The sequence below is a fragment of the Schistocerca piceifrons genome, chromosome X (assembly GCF_021461385.2).
Source record: "Schistocerca piceifrons isolate TAMUIC-IGC-003096 chromosome X, iqSchPice1.1, whole genome shotgun sequence".
NCBI classification, from domain to species: domain Eukaryota; kingdom Metazoa; phylum Arthropoda; class Insecta; order Orthoptera; family Acrididae; genus Schistocerca; species Schistocerca piceifrons.
The window spans coordinates 505,744,390-505,763,662 of record NC_060149.1 but is presented as its reverse complement, the minus strand read 5'-3'; the positions used below and the strand labels follow the sequence as shown (position 1 = coordinate 505,763,662).

Genomic DNA, 19,273 nt, shown 5'->3' with positions numbered 1-19,273 from the left:
TCCCTTTTCTAGTTTCTCTATTTCTTTACATTCCTCTTTCATCCATGTCTTCTTGCCTCTTCTGTTTCTGTTCTTAATTCATTATTCCGCTTTCTGTAGATTCTTTTCCCTTCCTCAGTTCCTAATGCCTTACATCTTACCAAACAGTGTCTTAGTGAACTATTCCTTCCTTGTTCTTTTGAACTTCCACGCCTCTCTAACTACTTCTGCAGATTCCTTCAGGTGTTGTCTCCTCCTCTTCTATTTCTAACTTGCACTCTCTTCTTTGGATCCTCTATACCCTTTTGAGAAAAGTGTTTTCCAACTCAGCTCGCTTACCTTCTTCCTTCAGTCTTTCTCAGTTAAATTTCTCTCTTGGCTTTCCTCCTCTCATTCTCTTCAACTTTATTTGTAAGTCCATCACCACCAAGCTGTGGTCCAAATCTGTTGGCTCCTGGATATACTCTGACATATTTTATGCAGTTTTTGTACCTATATTGAATTATGATATAATCAATTTGGGATCTGACCTGCTTCACCCTAGATATCTACATACATCCTCATCTTCTATGATGTTCAAACATTGTGTGTCACAAGAGATAATTCTCTGTGGAAATTAACCAGCCATTCACCCCTCTCATTGCTGTTTCCCAATCCAAATCATCCAACCACATCCCCTTCTTTTCCGTGTCCTACAACTGCACTCAAATTTTGCATTAGGACGATGTAGGCATTAATTTTTTCATTATTCATAATTTCTTGAAGCTTTTCATTATATTTCTCTGCTTCTTCAATGTGTGGGCTTGTTGGTACATGTATTTGTATTAAAACAACATCGTTCTTGTCACATCATCATCATCATCATCATCATCATCATGTCCTTCATCTATGTACTCCACTTTCAATACATTTTTCATCTGCCATTTTCCTATCACAATTGCTACACCACAGCTGTCACTGTTCTCTCTGTTCGAGTAAATAATTTATACTCTCGACAACCCAATTCTCCTTTACATGGGCATCTCACTTCACATGCACCTGATACATCCAGTCTATTCTTCATTATTTTCTGTTTGACATTTTCCAGCTTATCGGTCTGAAATAGTGTGTTCCAACCCTTAAATTCTCTTTTCTCATCTTACAATGTTTACTTTTCCTTCTTCATCCTCCTCCAACGCTTCTGCATTTGATCTTGATATAATCTCCTCCCAGAGATACGACAATTATACAAATGAATATTACATGACAATATAACAATGGCTATGTAAAAAGAGACAGAAAAGCCATAGAAGATTGTGAAATAAACAAACCTGACATGAAGCCAGAGACTGCAGTAGGAAATGTGTCAGTGTGTCAGATCTGAAGAGATGATGGCCTTGGCCACACCACACACTGAACAAATAAACAAAGGAACTAAAAATAATGTTGAAGTTGGTTTGTTAGCTGGTTTGGGGGAACGAACCAAACACTGAGGTTATCAGTCCCATCGAATTAGGCAAGGATGGGGAACGAAGTCAGCCATGCCCTTTCGAAGGAACCATCCGGCATTTGCCTGAAGCAATTTAGAGAAATTACGGAAAACCTATATCAGGATGGCTGGATGCATGTTTGAACCATCATCCTCTTGAATGAGATTCCAGTGTGCTAACCACTGCACCACGTCACTCAGCTGTTGGATTAACAGATCAAAAAGAAAAGTCAATAATGGTGAAATTGATACATGATGCAACAAGAAAGCTAATATTCTGAAAAATTTGGAAATACCTAAATGTGGAAACACTATAAAAGATGCATCAGGAACTGTTATGTAAGTGAAGGTTCTGGATGTAAACGAAGCAAAACTGACGGAACTTGTGCAGCCAAGCGTTCTAAACCTACAGGCTATGAACACGCCTCTCCAAGGAAACAATCAATGAAGGGCAACAGGTAGATTCCACATTTCTAGATTTCCAGAAAGCATTTGACATGGTGCCCCACTGCATGCTGACAACGCAGGTACGAGCATATGCAATAAATTCACAGATATGCAAGTGACTCGAGGACTTCTTAAATAATAAAACCCCCGTATGTTGTCCTCGACATTCAGTGTTCATCAGAGAAATGTGTAGCGTCAAGTGTGCCCCTGGCAAGTGTGATAGGGCTGCTATTGTTCTCTATATACATAAATGATTTGGCGGACAAGGTGGGCAGCAATCTGCGATTGTTTACGGATGATGCCATGGTGTACAGTAAGGTGCCGAAGTTAAGTGACTGTAGGAAAATACAAGACAACTTACACAAAATTTCCAATTGGTGTGATGAATGGCAGCTAGATCTTAATTTGGAAAAATATAAGTTAATGCGGATGAGTAGGAAGAACAAACCTATAATGTTCAGATACAGTATTACTAGTGTCCTGCTTGACACAGTCAAGTCACTTAAATACCTGGGCGTAACGCTGCAAAGCGATATGAGGTGGAACGAGCATGTGAAAACTGTGGTAGGGTAGGTAAATTGTTGACTCCAGTTTATTGGGGTAATTTTAGGAAAGAGGAGGAGACTGCGTATAGGACGCTGGTGCGAACTATTTTTGAGTACTGCTTGAGTTTTTGGGATCTGTACCACATCGAATTGAAGGAAGACATCAATAAATTCAGAGGCGGCAGCTAGATTTGTCACCAGTAGGTTCGAACAACACGTAAGTGTTAAGCAGCTGCTTCAAGAACTCCTATGGGAAACCCTGGAGGGAAGGCGACATCCTTTCCAAGAAACACTATTGAGGAAATTTAGAGAACTGGCATTTGAAGCTGACTGTCTAACGTTCTACAGCTGCCAACACACATCGCACATAAGGACCACAAAGATACATGAAACTGGGGCTCATATGGAGGTGTACAGTCATTTTTCCCCTCAGTATTTGCAAGTGGAACAGGAGGCAAAATGACAAGTAGAGGTACATGGCACCTTCTGTCACGCACAGTACGGTGGCTTGTAGAGCATTTATGTAGATGTACAAAGTTGTAAGTGGAGATACAAGTATTAAATTCATAAGGAAATGTACTTTTGTACACAAAATACAAATATGGTCTGATTCCCACAATCAACAGACATAAAAAAACAGTGGTTAGTGAGATGTGATACAAAAAATTCTTATCACAGTCCTTGCTTACTAAAACTAAGCCAGCAGATACTAGACAGAGGCAAGTAATACATGCCTTCATGAATAATAAACACCTGCCTGTTTTAAATGACGCTTTCAATGGAGCAGCTGCCTTCGACGAGATAGCTGAGAACCTTTTGAAGTAATAACGTAAGATCTGGGTTTCAATAGCAGTTGGTGGTGTGATTTTGTGGTCATTGTTCAAAAATTTGTTGTACACATGAAAGTTTTTCCAATAAACAAGACCAAAATTACTGCGACATTATTCATCGTTATCACTTAACAAAATAGTGAATAACCAGCTTCGTAAAACCAAAGATAAATGATGTGTCTAAAGGTTAAGAAGAAGTTTGCTGTTTGTCCAATGAGTCGTTTTATTCAGTGCATAAAATTAGTGTTCAACTGTCATAAAAGTGGTGATGGTCATAGATAAGGTCAATATTCAATCACATTAATATTATGTGGGAAATTACTTCATGTACTCAGCAAGTGTGACTAGAAGTTTGAATCAGAATCAGTACTACACGTGGTTCAAAAGAAAAAGAAGTAAAAACTAATTTTATACACATAATATAAAATGAAATAAAAGTCAACAGATTCAAAGGAAAATACCAAAATTACAGTGGCAAAATTCTTTCACGAGGAGGAGGAGGAGGTGAGTACACTCCACTCCTAACAAATTAACTGCTACAGAATGAATTAAATGGGGCTGTTTAGAATTGCACATCACAATATTACAATGGCATCCAAATCAGTTTTTATCACTTTATGTACTATGGAATTAAATTGATTGGGTTGAGAATAAGTATTTACACTGAATCAACAGTAGAATAATTTTGACAGCTGGGTCAGTTCAAAAATTGCATATTCACATGCAGAAACACACCAATTTCTAATTCCGTACATTTCAGGCATCCTTCAATAACTCTAACTGAAGCAAGCTGTTAAATGAGCCCAGTACTACCTTACTCTAATGCCACTATGATCACTTTAAAAAAATATTTATGTGGTACATATCAGTTTCAATATATTGGCACATGTAGATATCACACATGAATTCATAGCTATACATAATCAATTTCTGTGTTGTTCTACTTATTTTCACTACTGTACAAGATGGAAAGAAAGACAACACTGTGATTCACCTAAAGAGCAAATGAAATGGCTGTGTATTTAACTCTGCCAGTTAAATAGACATTATCTACAAAATGAAAGAAGACGCAGTTTGTTAAACAAAGTTAATTTGCAATGATTAATACAATATGGAACTATTTTACAATTGCTTCATCCCTACACACTGTCAATTGTGTCATCATCATAAAATTTGTTCCTGTAACAAATCGTGTACCACTGTTTATAAACCAGTTCATTGCAAAATATTTTTCTCCTTCTGTATGAAAATATTTAATCAATTATATTATTCAATAAGTTATGCTCTAGAATACTTGCTCTCTCTCTCTCTCTCTCTCTCTCTCTCTCTCTCTCAGTTTCAATATATTGGCACATGTAGAAGATATCACACATGAATTCATAGCTATACATAATCAATTTCTCTCTCAGAGAGAGAGAGAGAGAGAGAGAGAGAGAGAGAGAGAGAGAGAGAGAGAGAGAGAGAGAGAGAGAGAGAGAGAGAGAGAGAGAGAACATGACGAATTTACTTCTTTACTGCCGGACTCATACCTATCATCAATGCTATCTTATATACAGGGTAAGTCAGGAGGAAAGGTAAATGCTTTGAGTACTGGGGATTCTGAACAAAAAATTTCACACGGACATACGCCCTATTCTGAATGGTTTCCTTTAATGTCAGTCTTTAACCATTTTCTTGAATAACTAATACCATGGCATCTAGCAAATGTGTGTCATAGTAAAAAATAAGATTAAATTTTCTGCAAAAAAAGGTCCTTTTTATTTATTTTTTCTCTAGGGCTAATAGTCTGTGTGATGAGAGCGAGAGAATAAGGAGAATCAATCTCAACGCACATGCACTGTACCTTAAGTAGTTTTTGTACGTCTATTTGAGGTACTATCCCAATCTGATAGCCACAAGTGTCCTATTTCAAATTCTTCATCTCAAATTCCCCTACATTACTGTGTTATATTTTTAACAATGACAATGTACTGAATAATGTAGAAAATAAACAACAATGTACATCAAATATGTTTTGTCTCTGAAACCATTCGCATTAGGGTGCATGTCCATATGAAGTTTCCGTTCAGGGCCACCAATACTATCACCCTTCAAAGCAAGTATCTTTCCTCCTCACTCACACCGTGTATAGTTTTCTTTGGGTGTGCTTTCTGTGAAGAACAATGCTTTTCTTGGAGTGCCTATTGTTGAAATATGCTGTGCATTTCTGTGGAATTAATTCTGGGGTATTATTCTGAGTTTTCCCTCAATTAACTGTTTTTATATATCCTTGCTGGACATGTATTTTTTTTTCTTTCTCTCTGAAGGGTATCCATTCTAACACACATGCTCACCAGGCTTACAAAGATATTTCTCTGACGTAAAAAATCCTAATGTGCACAATTCATGAACTATTCTAACCAAGAAGCTGCTATCTGTGCACTATGTACACCTTACCTATTTAGAGGGCCCTACAGTTCTCTAAACAGCACACCAGGTCGACAAATTTGCACTCAAGAGTGTCAGAGAATCAGCATAGCCTTTGCTTTAAGCCTTCTATGCAGATCCGAATCAGAGCCATCCACTTGGTCCAGGATACAGCACTACTAATTGTTAGCTAAACTACCAAACCCCACTGGTGATGGTAGTCGTCAACACTTCAGCCAGCTACTAATATGAACTAAAAATTACCTTAGAACACAGGCTCAGGAATCTTGGTAAAATCATACAACTAACATTTGTTGTTGAAGTATGCAGGAGCAGCCTGGTAACTAGTATCCCACGTTCACTATTAACCTGTTGATGTACAATCTGTGCATGGTTGCCACTGACACATGGACAATGGCAATCCAGATTTATGAGGCACACTTGGATGATGAAGCAGCATCAGTGCTGCCAGGTAACACCAATATAATGAGCTCGCCCCCATTACAATGTAGTGCAGCAATTTGTAGCCTATTAACTGTACCTACTGTAGCTGCTGAATTTATGTTGCTATCAATACAAGTAACTATGTCTGAGAGATTTAAAAGGTGTCTCATCTGATCTGAGACTGACTAGTACTGAATCACACAAAAAAGTGCTAACTTTACTACAGCTGGCTGAGGTTCCAAACACTATTAAGGTTTGCACACATGGCCCCATATGTCATGAAACACACGAATAAGTAAATATGCCAGGCTAAAGAAAAATCTTGAAGGAGTATGTAAATTAGATTGCATACAACTACCCTATGCAAAAAAGGTAACTATATGAGTGTCATGAACACGCACAGACAGCAACAAGAGATTAAAAAGCACCAATGAACAAATAAAAAAAGCTTGTAACTATTCACTTCACACACAATCATGTAATAAAGTGACTAAATGTATTGCTCTGCACATTTTAAGCACTATGACTATTATGACTGGGCACTTAGAGCTTGATTAATTTTCTTCCCTACACAATATCCACATGCATAACAATCCCCAGTTCAATAGATTTTGTTGTTCTGTCTTGCACTGTGCGTCTCTCGAAAGTTCCTTCTACACAGTCATCAGGCGGCAGAGAAATGACTAACCTAGGCATAGACAATATCAACTATTCTTTAAATTTTGAACATTCTTACTTTTTCTATATGAATCCATAAATGTTCATTTACAAGCTGTAAGTGCAATACAGCTGAACTGTTTTGATGTACTTATTTCCCAAAATGAAAACAAAATAATAATGAATATGTTTTTGCCTTATCCATTATCTCTAAACTATTTACAAAAGAAGGAAATCTACTACCTTAAAACTCAAAAGTGCCTAAGCACACAGCTACCATGTAATAAGTAAGTGTGGTATTTAAAAACTTTGTCTGTGACATGACAAAGCACAAGGATTTAGTTCAAAAATTTTTTGCTAATGTCAAACTCACCCTCTTATTCTTTATAAACCATATGAACAGTGCCATAGGTGCTGCAACCAATGCAAGGCCATAGAATGAAGACTTTGGTGTTGGGCGAAAATGTTCATATTGCGTAGCACGCATGGCCATAAATCTTTGCACTCCTGTATCCAGCTGAAAAAAAAAAAAAAACACATAGCAGAAATTCTTATAACTGGCAATCAAAGAACAGGAATAATAAGCATTTATTCAGTGCGTACAGAAGCTAAATGAGTCAAAATACTATAACAATACTGGTTTTTAAAACTCAACTCTACATTGTACGGAAATGTATTTTCTGAAATGTTCCTTTATCTTTGGAACAAGTAAACAATTAATAAAATTGGCAGCTTTTCTAATTAAGTGTCAATTTCCTGTATCAACACAGATCAGAAGATACTCCGTAAATGTTTAAAATATGCAAGAACACATGGTTTTCAGTAAGAAAACTACTTTCATTGACAAGAATGCTCACTCAGCAAAGGAATGGTTATCCATTCTTCACTCTTTAACTGGTGACCTATGTAAGACTTTCGACCACTGATTTTTGGCAGATGACACTTTTACAAAATTATATAATTCTTCTTAAGCGGCATTACACATGAAACAGAGGTGAAAATTACACTTCAATATATGACACGTCATCTCCTGCAGACTATTAGTTATCTTGAGAAAGAAGTGCCAAGTACAGGCAAGTTATTTTAGTCATTGTAATTTATTTAACTGGGCATACTTGATTAAACATTGTAATAATTATACCAACTCTCATTTTTCTATATAAAACTCTTTCATAGTGTAGGAGTGTTCTTTACATAAAATTTACCATACTATTTCTGCTCGTATGCCTAAGAGCGTCAGCTATTTGATACTCGCCAATAATCAATATCACGTTGTTCACTTCTTTGGCTTCACCTCTTGCTAAATTTCTCAGGTGCACTTTATGTGGATTACATTCTAATATGACCACATTAGAGTTATAAGGGTCCACCAAATTTGGATGAATTTCCAGTGCTGATAAACTGTCCGGACCATATTTTACCCTGGCATAGCGTTAAAATTTATCCATTTTAACAAAACACAAGCAGCATGACAACTTTAAAAAGTAGTATAAAAACCATTCTGCAAGTCACAGTGATACTTCTGATACTGTACAACACGTATCAAGGTGGCAAAATCAATGTCATTGATATACACACCATCAGTCAGGCAGAGTACTTTCATAACATTTCCTTCATTAAATACTGCACACAACTGTTAAGGGGAAGACTAGTCTTGCCACATATTATGTGAACAATAGACCTGTATGTGGAGTATTAGTCCAGTCAAAAACGGAAAATTAGGAAAAAAATTCGTTTAAGTGCAAATTTTTGTAGTCATAGGAGGGAATGCCATCAACAATATACCAAAAATCCTGACTGATGGGGTACAAGCATTGGGGTGTGTTTAAAGGTCACCTCCCCCCCCCCCCTCTCTCTCTCTCTCTCTCTCTCTCTCTCTCTCTCTCTCTCTCTCTCTCGCTCATTTATCTGCAACTTCTGTTCTGACAAAAATGTTTCCCAGCATAAAATTAAACTACATCAAATTTACTCCAAAAGTATGATTTTTCTCTGGGATTATTGAAGAGAATGTTTTAATGGCATAAAATTGATGTTAACTGTTAAATGATGTGGGTTAAGATCAAACATTAAATGTGCGTACCCCATCTCAGTGAAGTTGAATCATATTAAGGGATAAATTGTATTTAGGGGGCATGACAGGCTGGACAGTGATAGGGGTATTGCATTTGAAGAGACTTCTGTTAATACACAGACTAATAGCTTCTGGGATAGTGTAATAAAAGACACAACTGAGATAAAAACTTGTGACAACACCCTCAACAAAGATGGCAGCTTGCAGCTAAGCAAGGCTTGGAACCCGCCATTAGAAGGTTGAAGCAAATGCGTAACGAAAACATTACCTTACATGGCGCTGGAGCGAGTGCCAAAGACATTGCAAAAGGCAGCACCGCTATACAAGGATGGTAGCAGCAACCAAAAGACAGTCACCACTTGAGGTGGGTGGAAGCTGGAGAGAATTTTATCAACGGTTGAGAAGTGTTTAATTTGTAAGTAAGCTGTCGTCAGTGGCCTATGTAGTGTTGGTGGAAAAGGGACTGGATTATTAAATGTGGCCCCTAGTAGCTGGCTATCATTTTGTATTGTAAAGCAGTGTAAGTGTGTTTGTGTACTTGATGGTCAACTAATAAATTAGCAGAAATTTACTCCTTTTCTCTCACCATTAATTGTGTTACTGGTAGACTTCATAAATCTATTCCCTTCAGGAACTCCTAGTATATGTATTGTGGGCTGCACTGAGTGGAGCCCCTTACTGCCCAGCCACAGCTTATTCAGAAATGTGGATCTGAATCTGAGTGACGGAATGAGGCTGAACACATCCAAGTATAAAACATTAATCTTCTGCCAATGATTTACTTGACTTACGCTGAAATAGCTGAAATTCAATAACACCTACGTGACCTACTTCCACCACAGAATAAGCCAATTTAAGGCTCTGGGCCTCTTTGTATCTTCGGAGAACTGAGGCTTGGGTGATGCATTTGACATTTCATACGCTGTGGAAAGTATTCAAGCCAGTGGTAATGGAGACAATGAAATCAACATTGTTGAATACATTTTGACAGCATGCTACAAATGGATAGACTCTTTAGGGTGGTAGGCAGTTGACAGATACAGCTGCTAAGCTTTTTTTACATAACAGCTCACTTCACGACTGCAAATAAGTACCACTTAATAAACAAAAAAACAAAAAAAAAATCACCATAAACGTATGAGCTCACTGAAGTTATTTTATGCATTCACATAAAGGAATTGGACAGGAAATGCCAGTGAGGTATAGTCAGTCTGTAAACTGAAAAGAGAGCACTGCTTGTGGTGGTGGAAGAATACTACCGCTGCCACGCAGGATGACAAGTAATCAATTCCCCCTTTAGCAGCGTAAAACAGTAGGCAGAGATTTACATTGATTCTGTCACATGCTTTTCTTGTGTTAGTGTTATTAGTTACTCTTACCTGCATTGCATGTAGTGTTAATGCACTTTCTGGAAAATAAACACCCCCTATGCACATCTGTGTCCGCCCCTCGTGGTCTCGCGGTAGCGTTCTCGCTTCCCGAGCACGGGGTCCCGGGTTCAATTCCCGGCGGGGTCAGGAATTTTTCCTGCCTCGAGATGACTGGGTGTTGTTGTGTCGTCTTCATCATCATCATCATCATCATCATCATCATCATCATCATCATTCATTCCCATTACGGTCGGAGGAAGGCAACGGCAAACCACCTCCATTAGGACCTTGCCTAGTAAAGCGATGCGGGTCTCCCGCATCGTTCCCCTACGCTCTGTAAAGAAGCATGGGACTTCATTTTTATTTCATGCACGTCTGTACACTGTGTCCCAGCTGAGCTGCAAAAGTATTGGTGTAACTTTGTCAAACACCCTGTATTTACTGCCTGTGACAAGAGTCAGGCGGAGCGAGTGCAGATTCGCCTGCTCCTCTTCAGTTTGCAGTGTATTTGGGAAGTGCATGACCATTATCTGGCAACCTGACTTCCATCACACGTCTATACACATCACCCGCAGTTTGTCACACTTCCAAAACACCATTTATCCCATACGCGGTTCTACTGCACATAGATGGGGTACATACACATTTAATATTTGTTCTTAATCCACTTTGTTTAAGTTAACACTAATTTTATACCATTAAAACACTATCTTCAATTATCTGCAGTTTTTTTCCATTTTCCATCTCCTGCAACGTGGGAATTATTGGTCATAGAGAAAAATATGAATAGGACCTTTTTTGCAGTAAATCTAGCGTAGTTTAATTTTGTACTGGGAAATATTTTCGTTGGAGGTAGCGGTTTTAGAGTTATTCCAGAAAAACACAGTGTGACCTTCAAAATGCACCACCAACCCCACACTCACATCCCAGTCAGTCAGTATTTTTAGTGTATTGTTCATGGCAGACCGGCCTACCACTGTACAAATATTTGCGACTACACGAATGTGAGATTACACGAAGCTTGTACAGTACTACTGTATTACTTTATACCTTAGTTATTCACGTCTACACAAGGACGCAACTTTTAACACGAAGATTGTGTAAGCCCTGACTATGATGAAAGACGTGATTGTTGTTCCTTTAAACAACGGTTTTACCCGGGAAGGTAAAAAATTGCAAAGAAATCCGCATATTTTCTGCCAGTTTCAGTTGACTTTTAACACTACGTGATTACATGACGTAGAACAAAAGGTATGTGTCACTAACATTTGACGAAATGTTTTAGGTAATCTAGGCGAGTGAGAAAGACAAACTCTATGGGAGAAATAATGTTGGAATTAAAATATGGTAAAACACACATTTATGAAACTCTAAGGAACGACGATAGGATACGACATGAATGAATAAAGAAAGAAGAACAGGCAAAGAAAGGCGAAGACGTCGGGAAATGAAAGTAACGCGATAGCGTGGGAATGGTTCGTATGTGTGCGGGCGAGTTTATCTTTGCCTGGACCCATGTTGCAGAGTGTGACCTGAAAGCCGCTAACGAATACTGCACAACCCAATTGCGAATTATGACACGAAAGGTATGTTCAGTGTCGACGAAGCAGGACTGCTTTATCGCGCACTGCCTTCAAAATCTTTAGCAATTCGAGGTGAAAAGTGCAGCGGCGGAAAAATGTCAAAGTAAAGACTCACTATACTGCTGTGTAGAAGCATGTTTGGTGAAATGGAGAAGCCACTGGTGATTAGGAAGGCGGTAAAACCGTATTGTTTCAAAAATAAAGACTTCACTTTGCTTCCAGTCAGCTGGCGAAGCGATAAAAAGGCATGGATGGTCTTAGTAGCTGATCTCTTTCGAAGTCAAAATAAAAAAATAAAAATACAAAACACGAAAGCGCGAAGTTTTCCTTTCCCTAACCAATGCAGCTAGCCACCCGAAAGTCTACTTTTCAAACGTGAGACTGGCTGCTTCCCGCCAGGTTCAACCAGCCTCACACAACCCATCTTACAACTTACATATTCCAGTCACATTATGGGCGATTTTTGATGCAGTCTCTTATTCTTATAGTTAGTGTTACAGCCGAAAACGCATTTGCTCTTATACGATTAGTTTCTGTCCTGGATGCAGTAAACTGAACTGGCTTAGCAGTACGGGAAATAAAACCCAGAACTGAACTGTCACCAAGTGCCTCACAAAGGGGGGATTGGAAGTGATGAACAGGAAGCTTCTGTACTCATAGCTCAAGAAACTGCCGCAAAAATTGCTGAATTAATTCAAATGTAAAGCATTTCATGTAGTCCACATGACTACATTCGAGATGATGACTTTCTGTCAACTCACTGCACTTTTACTTCGGCAACATATCTAATGGAAATCTTCAACAAAGGGGATGATGAGGAGGAAAGAAAGGAAAAAAAGAAGAGAACCAAAATGGAATTCCCAGAAAAATTAATGCGCCTGAAGAAGCAATTGCATTCATGAACGATGTTATGCAAGTTTTGTCCCAAGCTGTTGGAACTAATGTATAGAACACAACATTCCGTAGAAAGAAAAGATTTTGAACAGGAAATTCGAACAGGTTTCCCCTCTTGATATGTGACGACGAAAGTCAAATGTAAGCCAAATTAACATGTGAATAATTTGTGTGTGCAACAATACAAGAATTTACAGATACACTAAAAATACACACACACCGTATTATATATCAATTAGTGTAATAGTCTAGTGTCCTATTGTACAGTGGACAGTAAATTTACGTCTACTCTACAGGAATAAAGGTACGTAAACACGTGCATAATTTCAAATTTATTCTTTTGTGCATCATACCGGACATATTTCATATTTCATGTATGTAGCGTAGTGCGTTTTGTGCAATCCGGAAACTTGTACAATTTGGAAAATCATTTTAGTCCCATGCGATTCCGTTTTGAACAAGTTTTACTGTACTAAATTTGTTGTCTTACGTGATTTTCTGAACGGGTAATTCTACATTCCAACAAAAATGTCTACGCTGATCACTTACTGAAGTCAAGTCATGAAATATTGGACGATAACAGTCTGTAATGATACTGACTAGTAGTAAGGGTACCAACAATCAGTCGCTGTGGAATCTCTAAACTATTATGCTGGTGCATACGTTCGCACCGTTTTTTCACAAGTTTAATAAGCACAAAAGATACACATCGCAGAGGCTTTAGTCATCAGTAATATATTCTCCTTGACTATTTAAAACAGTCCGCCAACGCAGGGGTAAATTTCCGATTTAGAAAGAGTGAGGTGAAGAACTCCTCGAGCCACTTTTGCAGAGTATTTTCATTCGGAAAGGAAGTTCCTTGAAGGTTGTCCGACAACGAGCGGAAAAAGTGAAGATCTGAAGGCGCAACATTAGGTGAATAAGGTGGGTGCGGAATGACTTCCCAACCTAACTCCTGTATATAGTTTTTTGTCGGTCTAGCAGAATGTGGGCGGACGTTATGTGGAGCAGCATCACTTCACGTAGTCTTTCTGGTAGTTTTTCTTGAACTGTGTCTACAAGACGTCTCATTTGCTGGCAATAAATGTCAGTAGTGGTGGTTACGCCTCGGGGGAAGCAATTCGTCGTACAGCACGCCGCCGCTGTTCCACCAGATACATATTATTATCTTTTGTGGGTGTGCGAAGGTCTTTGTACAGGGAGTCGCTGCTTTGTTTAGTTTCAATTATTCCTTTATGTTACCACAAAGACACCATTTCACGTCACCAGTAACGATGCAGGAAAGAAATAGTAGTAGTTGTTCACGATCCAATTGACGATGAGCAAGAAGATATGCACGTATTGCCATCACTGATTTTTATGATTTTGGCTTAGAGCATACAGCATCCATACACCTGATTTTTGGACCTTCCCCACTGCATGCAAAAGGTGGTAGAATGACCACAGGTCGTCACTTTTTCCAGTTCTCGAGTACACGAACATGGATCATTGTGGATTAATACGTTTAAATGATCTTCATCAAACCCTGCCTGAACGGGAAGGATCACTAACGTCAAAACGAACTGCAAGAAAAACCATTTTCTTGTGGTGCTCAGTCCAATGGCATTGTCCTCATACAGGGAGCAAATGTTTCTGGCTGCCTCCACTGAATTCAAACAGAAGAATGTATCGGAAATGTTCCGATTTCCCCATTTGGCACTCCATTTTCTAGCGTCCACAGCTCCACTCATTATCTCCAAATGACAAAAGACAACTTATAAACTCAACAGCAACAGTGAACTGCAAATAAAAAATTACAATGGATAAATAAACCCATAGCAACGGGAATACCAACATGCAAAACAAAAACGCTACGAACCTATGCGTCAACCTAATATTCCGTTATTCATCATGAAGCTAATAGTAAGAGTGCCCGGTCCCCCACAAAACCGCATGACCCCAACTGAGATCCTGGATACGCTTGTGAGTAGTGAAAGGATTTTAAGGTACAAATTATGTTCAGAAAAGGGGAGAAGTTCTGAAAATACATGCAGAAAGGTGCAAACAAAAGTGCTGATGAAATGACTTTATTTGGGCTTAAACCAGGTACATGAACTTTCCTGTACCATTTACATGGTTCCGTTATCCTGGATCACTCACATCATTTCAATGTTTATGACACGCGTAATTCGCTGGCGCTTTGAGCTCAACAGCTCCTTATATGCGGAGAAACTCTGCTACGCATGCACACAAACCAATGGAGCATATCTTGTCAGCACCCGTAAAGGAAGTTCAGTCATAGTTGCAAAGGCTTCCACATCTGGATTGTTATTCCAATTTAATTCGAATTTGTCCTTAGTATATCCATCAAGGATGTCTCAAACACTCGTCAATTTCTTCCACAGTTCCTCCTCCTCCATATCTTTTACCAAACTCTAAACCACACCATGCAAATATTTGGAGCAATACACTGCAAAAAGTCACAACTCTAGGTCTTTGTTGTTGACTAACTGTTGAGCCTGCTTGATAGCTGCTGCGTATATTGAGCCTAGAAATATAAAGTGTGTGATTTTACCGAACTTTTCGCACAAGAAATTTACCCCACCTTGTGACAACAGGGAACTGTAGAAGGTGGAGCCCTGACCCTTCTTTTATAAAAAACTTGGTGCGACTGGGAGCCTTTACCAGAATCTTCTTCAGAGCAACACTGAAGTCATTTACCCTGCAGTAATTCTCCCTGATACTTTCGCAAACACGGAGCAGACCAAGCGTGTCCCATCTGCGGCCCATGGGCCGCATGCGACGCCAAACCACGTATCAATTTGAAACTCCCGCCACACAATGCTATTCTCATTGGTCCATCTTTTGTTTTCTTCTCAGCGTTTATTGCTAGTGTTGCGTATATTATGTGCGGCCCAAAAATACTCATCTTCTTCGAATGTGGGCGAAGTAAGCTAGAAGGCTTCCCATCCCTGGTGTAGACCTTGTGCAATAAACGTCACATGATTCAAGTTGGGGTACATGCAATTCAATTGCTGGAAAGCCGGAAGCGTGTAGCGTGCTTGATTAATCACCACAAGCACGACTTTTTCGTCTTGTAAGCTCCCCGGCCACAGGTTCACATGAGTCGTAGAATGATTGCATTATCGTTCAGGTATTTGTTTTCTTCTCGAGTTGGTACATTTTAACAAGCATAAATGTTTTACCCATTACCAGATAATGGAAAAACCAACACATTCAAAATATGTCTTTGCAGCTCATCAGTAGTTTCAACTAAAACGAATTCCACTTCATGTTTGCCAACCCCCCCCCCCCCCTCCATATTTTCTCTAAAACGTTCTCATAAATTAGCTGTACGTAACTTTTTCTCAGCGTGCTCCAACCCGGTGTTGACCTTTGTGTGTACTTCTCAGGAAATGATTTGACTGCAGGATTGTTTACCTTATGGATTGTAATTCCTGACTGGATTAATGTCAAGGTAAGATCCGCACTAAGCTCATTCAATGACAGTTGCTTTTCAGATCCTGATGCCAAAGCGTGTCATAGTAGTTTCCTTAGGTTTCGACTTGCGAAGATCAATGTTCTTTAAATGTTTGTTGTTCTGGATGTGCTGGTTTAATCTGTTTCTTTGACGCTTGTCATCGATTGCAATATTTACCTCACAGACGACACATCGAAGAATGATGCAATCCGTTTCGATACACTGAGACCTGAATTCTTCTGAAAGTGCACACAATTTCTCCTTCACAAACTTCGGCATGATTTTGTTGTGAAAAATTCGTTCTGGTAAAACACATGGCCAACAAGATGACACACAGTCGACAGACAGGAACCGTTAAATTCATACCAGCGTTAACTGAATTTAGGTTTCAACTTGTGCAGCAAGACTGTCAACATTTTGATTTCACAGCTGCTGGTTGACCATTGATGCTGAGGTTGGCCATTGTGCTAGGGGTATAAATAAATGCTAGTGCTTTCCATAAATTATATTTTAATATTTATTGACCATTGTTGACTTCTGATTAAACAAAATCTTAAGATCCTGTCCTGTCCAGAAGAGACGAAAATTCTATCTAATCTATTAAAAACGCAGATAAAAATAGGGGAAAGGTGCTTAAGCTTGGAATAGAAGGGGAAAGGTGCAAAACTTAGTAACCTCGAAAAAAGTGCTTCTTTTGCATCACATCGTGTCCCCAAATTGACCTGTCTGTGCGAAAATAGCTATATTTTTGCAAGGGTGCTGCACCTTAAAATTGTTTTAGTGATGAGTGCGTGATATGTTACTACAGAAATTGAAAATCATTAATGTAGACCATCAAAGATCGTAATATGTCGTACCAAATAGGAGATACATTGTGCTTTAATAGATCAACAAGGTTTTGCTGTGTGATGACAAAGAGGCTGCGAAACATGTGCAACTTTGATCTCTCAATTGGATTATTGTGGTAACCAATGGATAAACAAATATACTGAGTACTTATATCGCTGTACTCTAGATAAATCATGAATCACTAAGTAATCAAATTACGATAGCTATGAATCATCGCCTGCGACTCACTGCTACTGTACAGATTATGTCTCTGAAGATAAAAGGGGAATCCCCCTAATATCATCTCGCATAAACCAAGCAGCAAGGAAATGGGGGAACCCCCGAGTTGACAAGTAACGCTATTAATATACTGTGAGCAGTGTCGCAACTGATATGCTCTCTTATCCGTCGGTCCGTAATGCGATCCCCTCAACTTTTTTGGTATTTATAATTTAAAGTTTTTCGGCTCAAGTAAATAATATCTGCACAACTAACACATTTATTTGGAATTTCTGTAGCATACGGTAATCTATATTCGAGGAAAATATCTTGCAAAGCTCTTAAGAATTCTGAACTGTTTAGCTATTGTTAGTCTCCTAGGTGCAGAGATTACATACATCCCTTCAATTTTGGGTAAGACAATCACACGAGGGGCATTCAGTAAGTAATGCAACTTATATTTTTCTGATAGCAGCTTGGTTTTATTCAGTATTCCAATAATCATATTATTCCCCACTCTTTTGGCTAGAAAACTATTTTTCCAACACAATCTCCGTTCAATGCGACGGCCTTACGCCACGTTACTGGGAGGGCCTGTAGGCCCGCATGGTACGACTCTACGGGTCTTGCTGCACCAATAACCTCTCCATCATCCACGTACTGCTTCCCGCGGAGTGCGTCCTTCATTGGGCCAAACAGATGGAAGGCGGAAGGTGCGAGATCCGGGCTGTAGGGTGGATGTGGAGGAACATTTCAATGAAGTTTTGTGAGCTCCCCTCGGGTGCGCAGCCTTGTGTGATGCCATGTGTTGTCATGAAGGAAGAGACATTCGTTTGCATTTTTGTGGCGACGAACTTGCTGAAGTCGTCTGCGCGACCTTCTTGCGATGATGACAGATGCATTGCTTTTCTTCTCTGCCAGGTCTCCGTACAAATTCCGCAAGCGCCTGTGAGTGTCCGTGATGCTCTGGTTTTCCGAGGACGACGTCCCACAAATTCCACCTTTTTCCGCCGAAATTGGCCGAGGAGAAAATGTGTTGAATTACTTATAGAACACCCCTCCTACATTGATGGCCAAGTTCGCTTCGCTGACTGAGACAAGTTAGACCTTAAGGGGGTTCAATATTTATTGCGCAACATTGAGCATTACGCAATAACATTGGGCGTCTGAGACCGGTATTGTCGGTTCGCAAAATTTAGTGAAAAAGACTGCAGAGTTTAAAAAAACACTGACGCTCGCTTAGGATATTGTATCGTGTAAGGCCGGTATTGGGCAGTAAAAGGCAGTTCCTGCCTACACCGAGAGAAATTCAATACGCTCCGATCGGTTTCTGCAAAAAACTAGACAAAATGAAAAGATCAGGAAACGGACTGGAAGATGTAAATAAATGCACCACTCGGTGCGCTGTGAAATGAAATTCCTAACTGATCAGGAAACGCCAGATACTACGTTGTCCACAATAGCAGAGCAAAATTAAGTACGAATCTTTGCTGCCGTGAATGATCTCCTGGCCCACTGAAATGGCCACTGGGAAGTTTTCAGACTTGTTTCGCCCGTTCTGCATAATTTCTGCTTGTGTTTTGCAAGGCAAGCAACTAAGTAGCAATGCATGCGAGGTACACATCGTCAAGCGCCGACATGTTCGCTATAAAGACAGACGTCTAACTGAAGCTCCATGGAAATGCTGCGCAACATTATTGTGTTGTTCTTGGCCTCACACACCCGCGCAATTTGTTAACAATACTATGTTGTGTTGTGTAGCACTAAGCCTGCATCAAATGAACAACATCCGGTGTTGATATAAATTAATACGAGACTCGCTTCGCAACACCGCTAACTCAGCTGTCGATACGGTTATGGCGCTTCGACAACAGATATTAATCGTACATACACGGTATTGTTGAAAGTTTCGTGTTGCTAAGATAGAAAAAAAGAAGCAGAAGGAGCACTTTTCAAACTTCGCCACAGCCGAAAAATATTTACTGTGGGAATCGTCTTTCAGCATAAGTGTTAGCAGTGGCATGCAATGTGGCTGGTTTATTTTGGTTCTTTGGTTTGTTTCAGTAGATGTT

The 19,273-nt window shown here is 39.4% G+C and overlaps 1 protein-coding gene across 1 annotated transcript in view; it reads right to left on the bottom strand.

Moving 5' to 3' along the window:
* Positions 1 to 19,273, bottom strand: part of LOC124721267 — a 90,269-nt gene that overhangs the window by 8,360 nt on the left and 62,636 nt on the right. Inside the window, exon 2 of the mRNA XM_047246150.1 lies at positions 7,150 to 7,293. Within this exon, the coding sequence (XP_047102106.1) occupies positions 7,150 to 7,293 (144 nt within the window). The remainder of the gene's footprint in view (positions 1 to 7,149; positions 7,294 to 19,273) is intronic.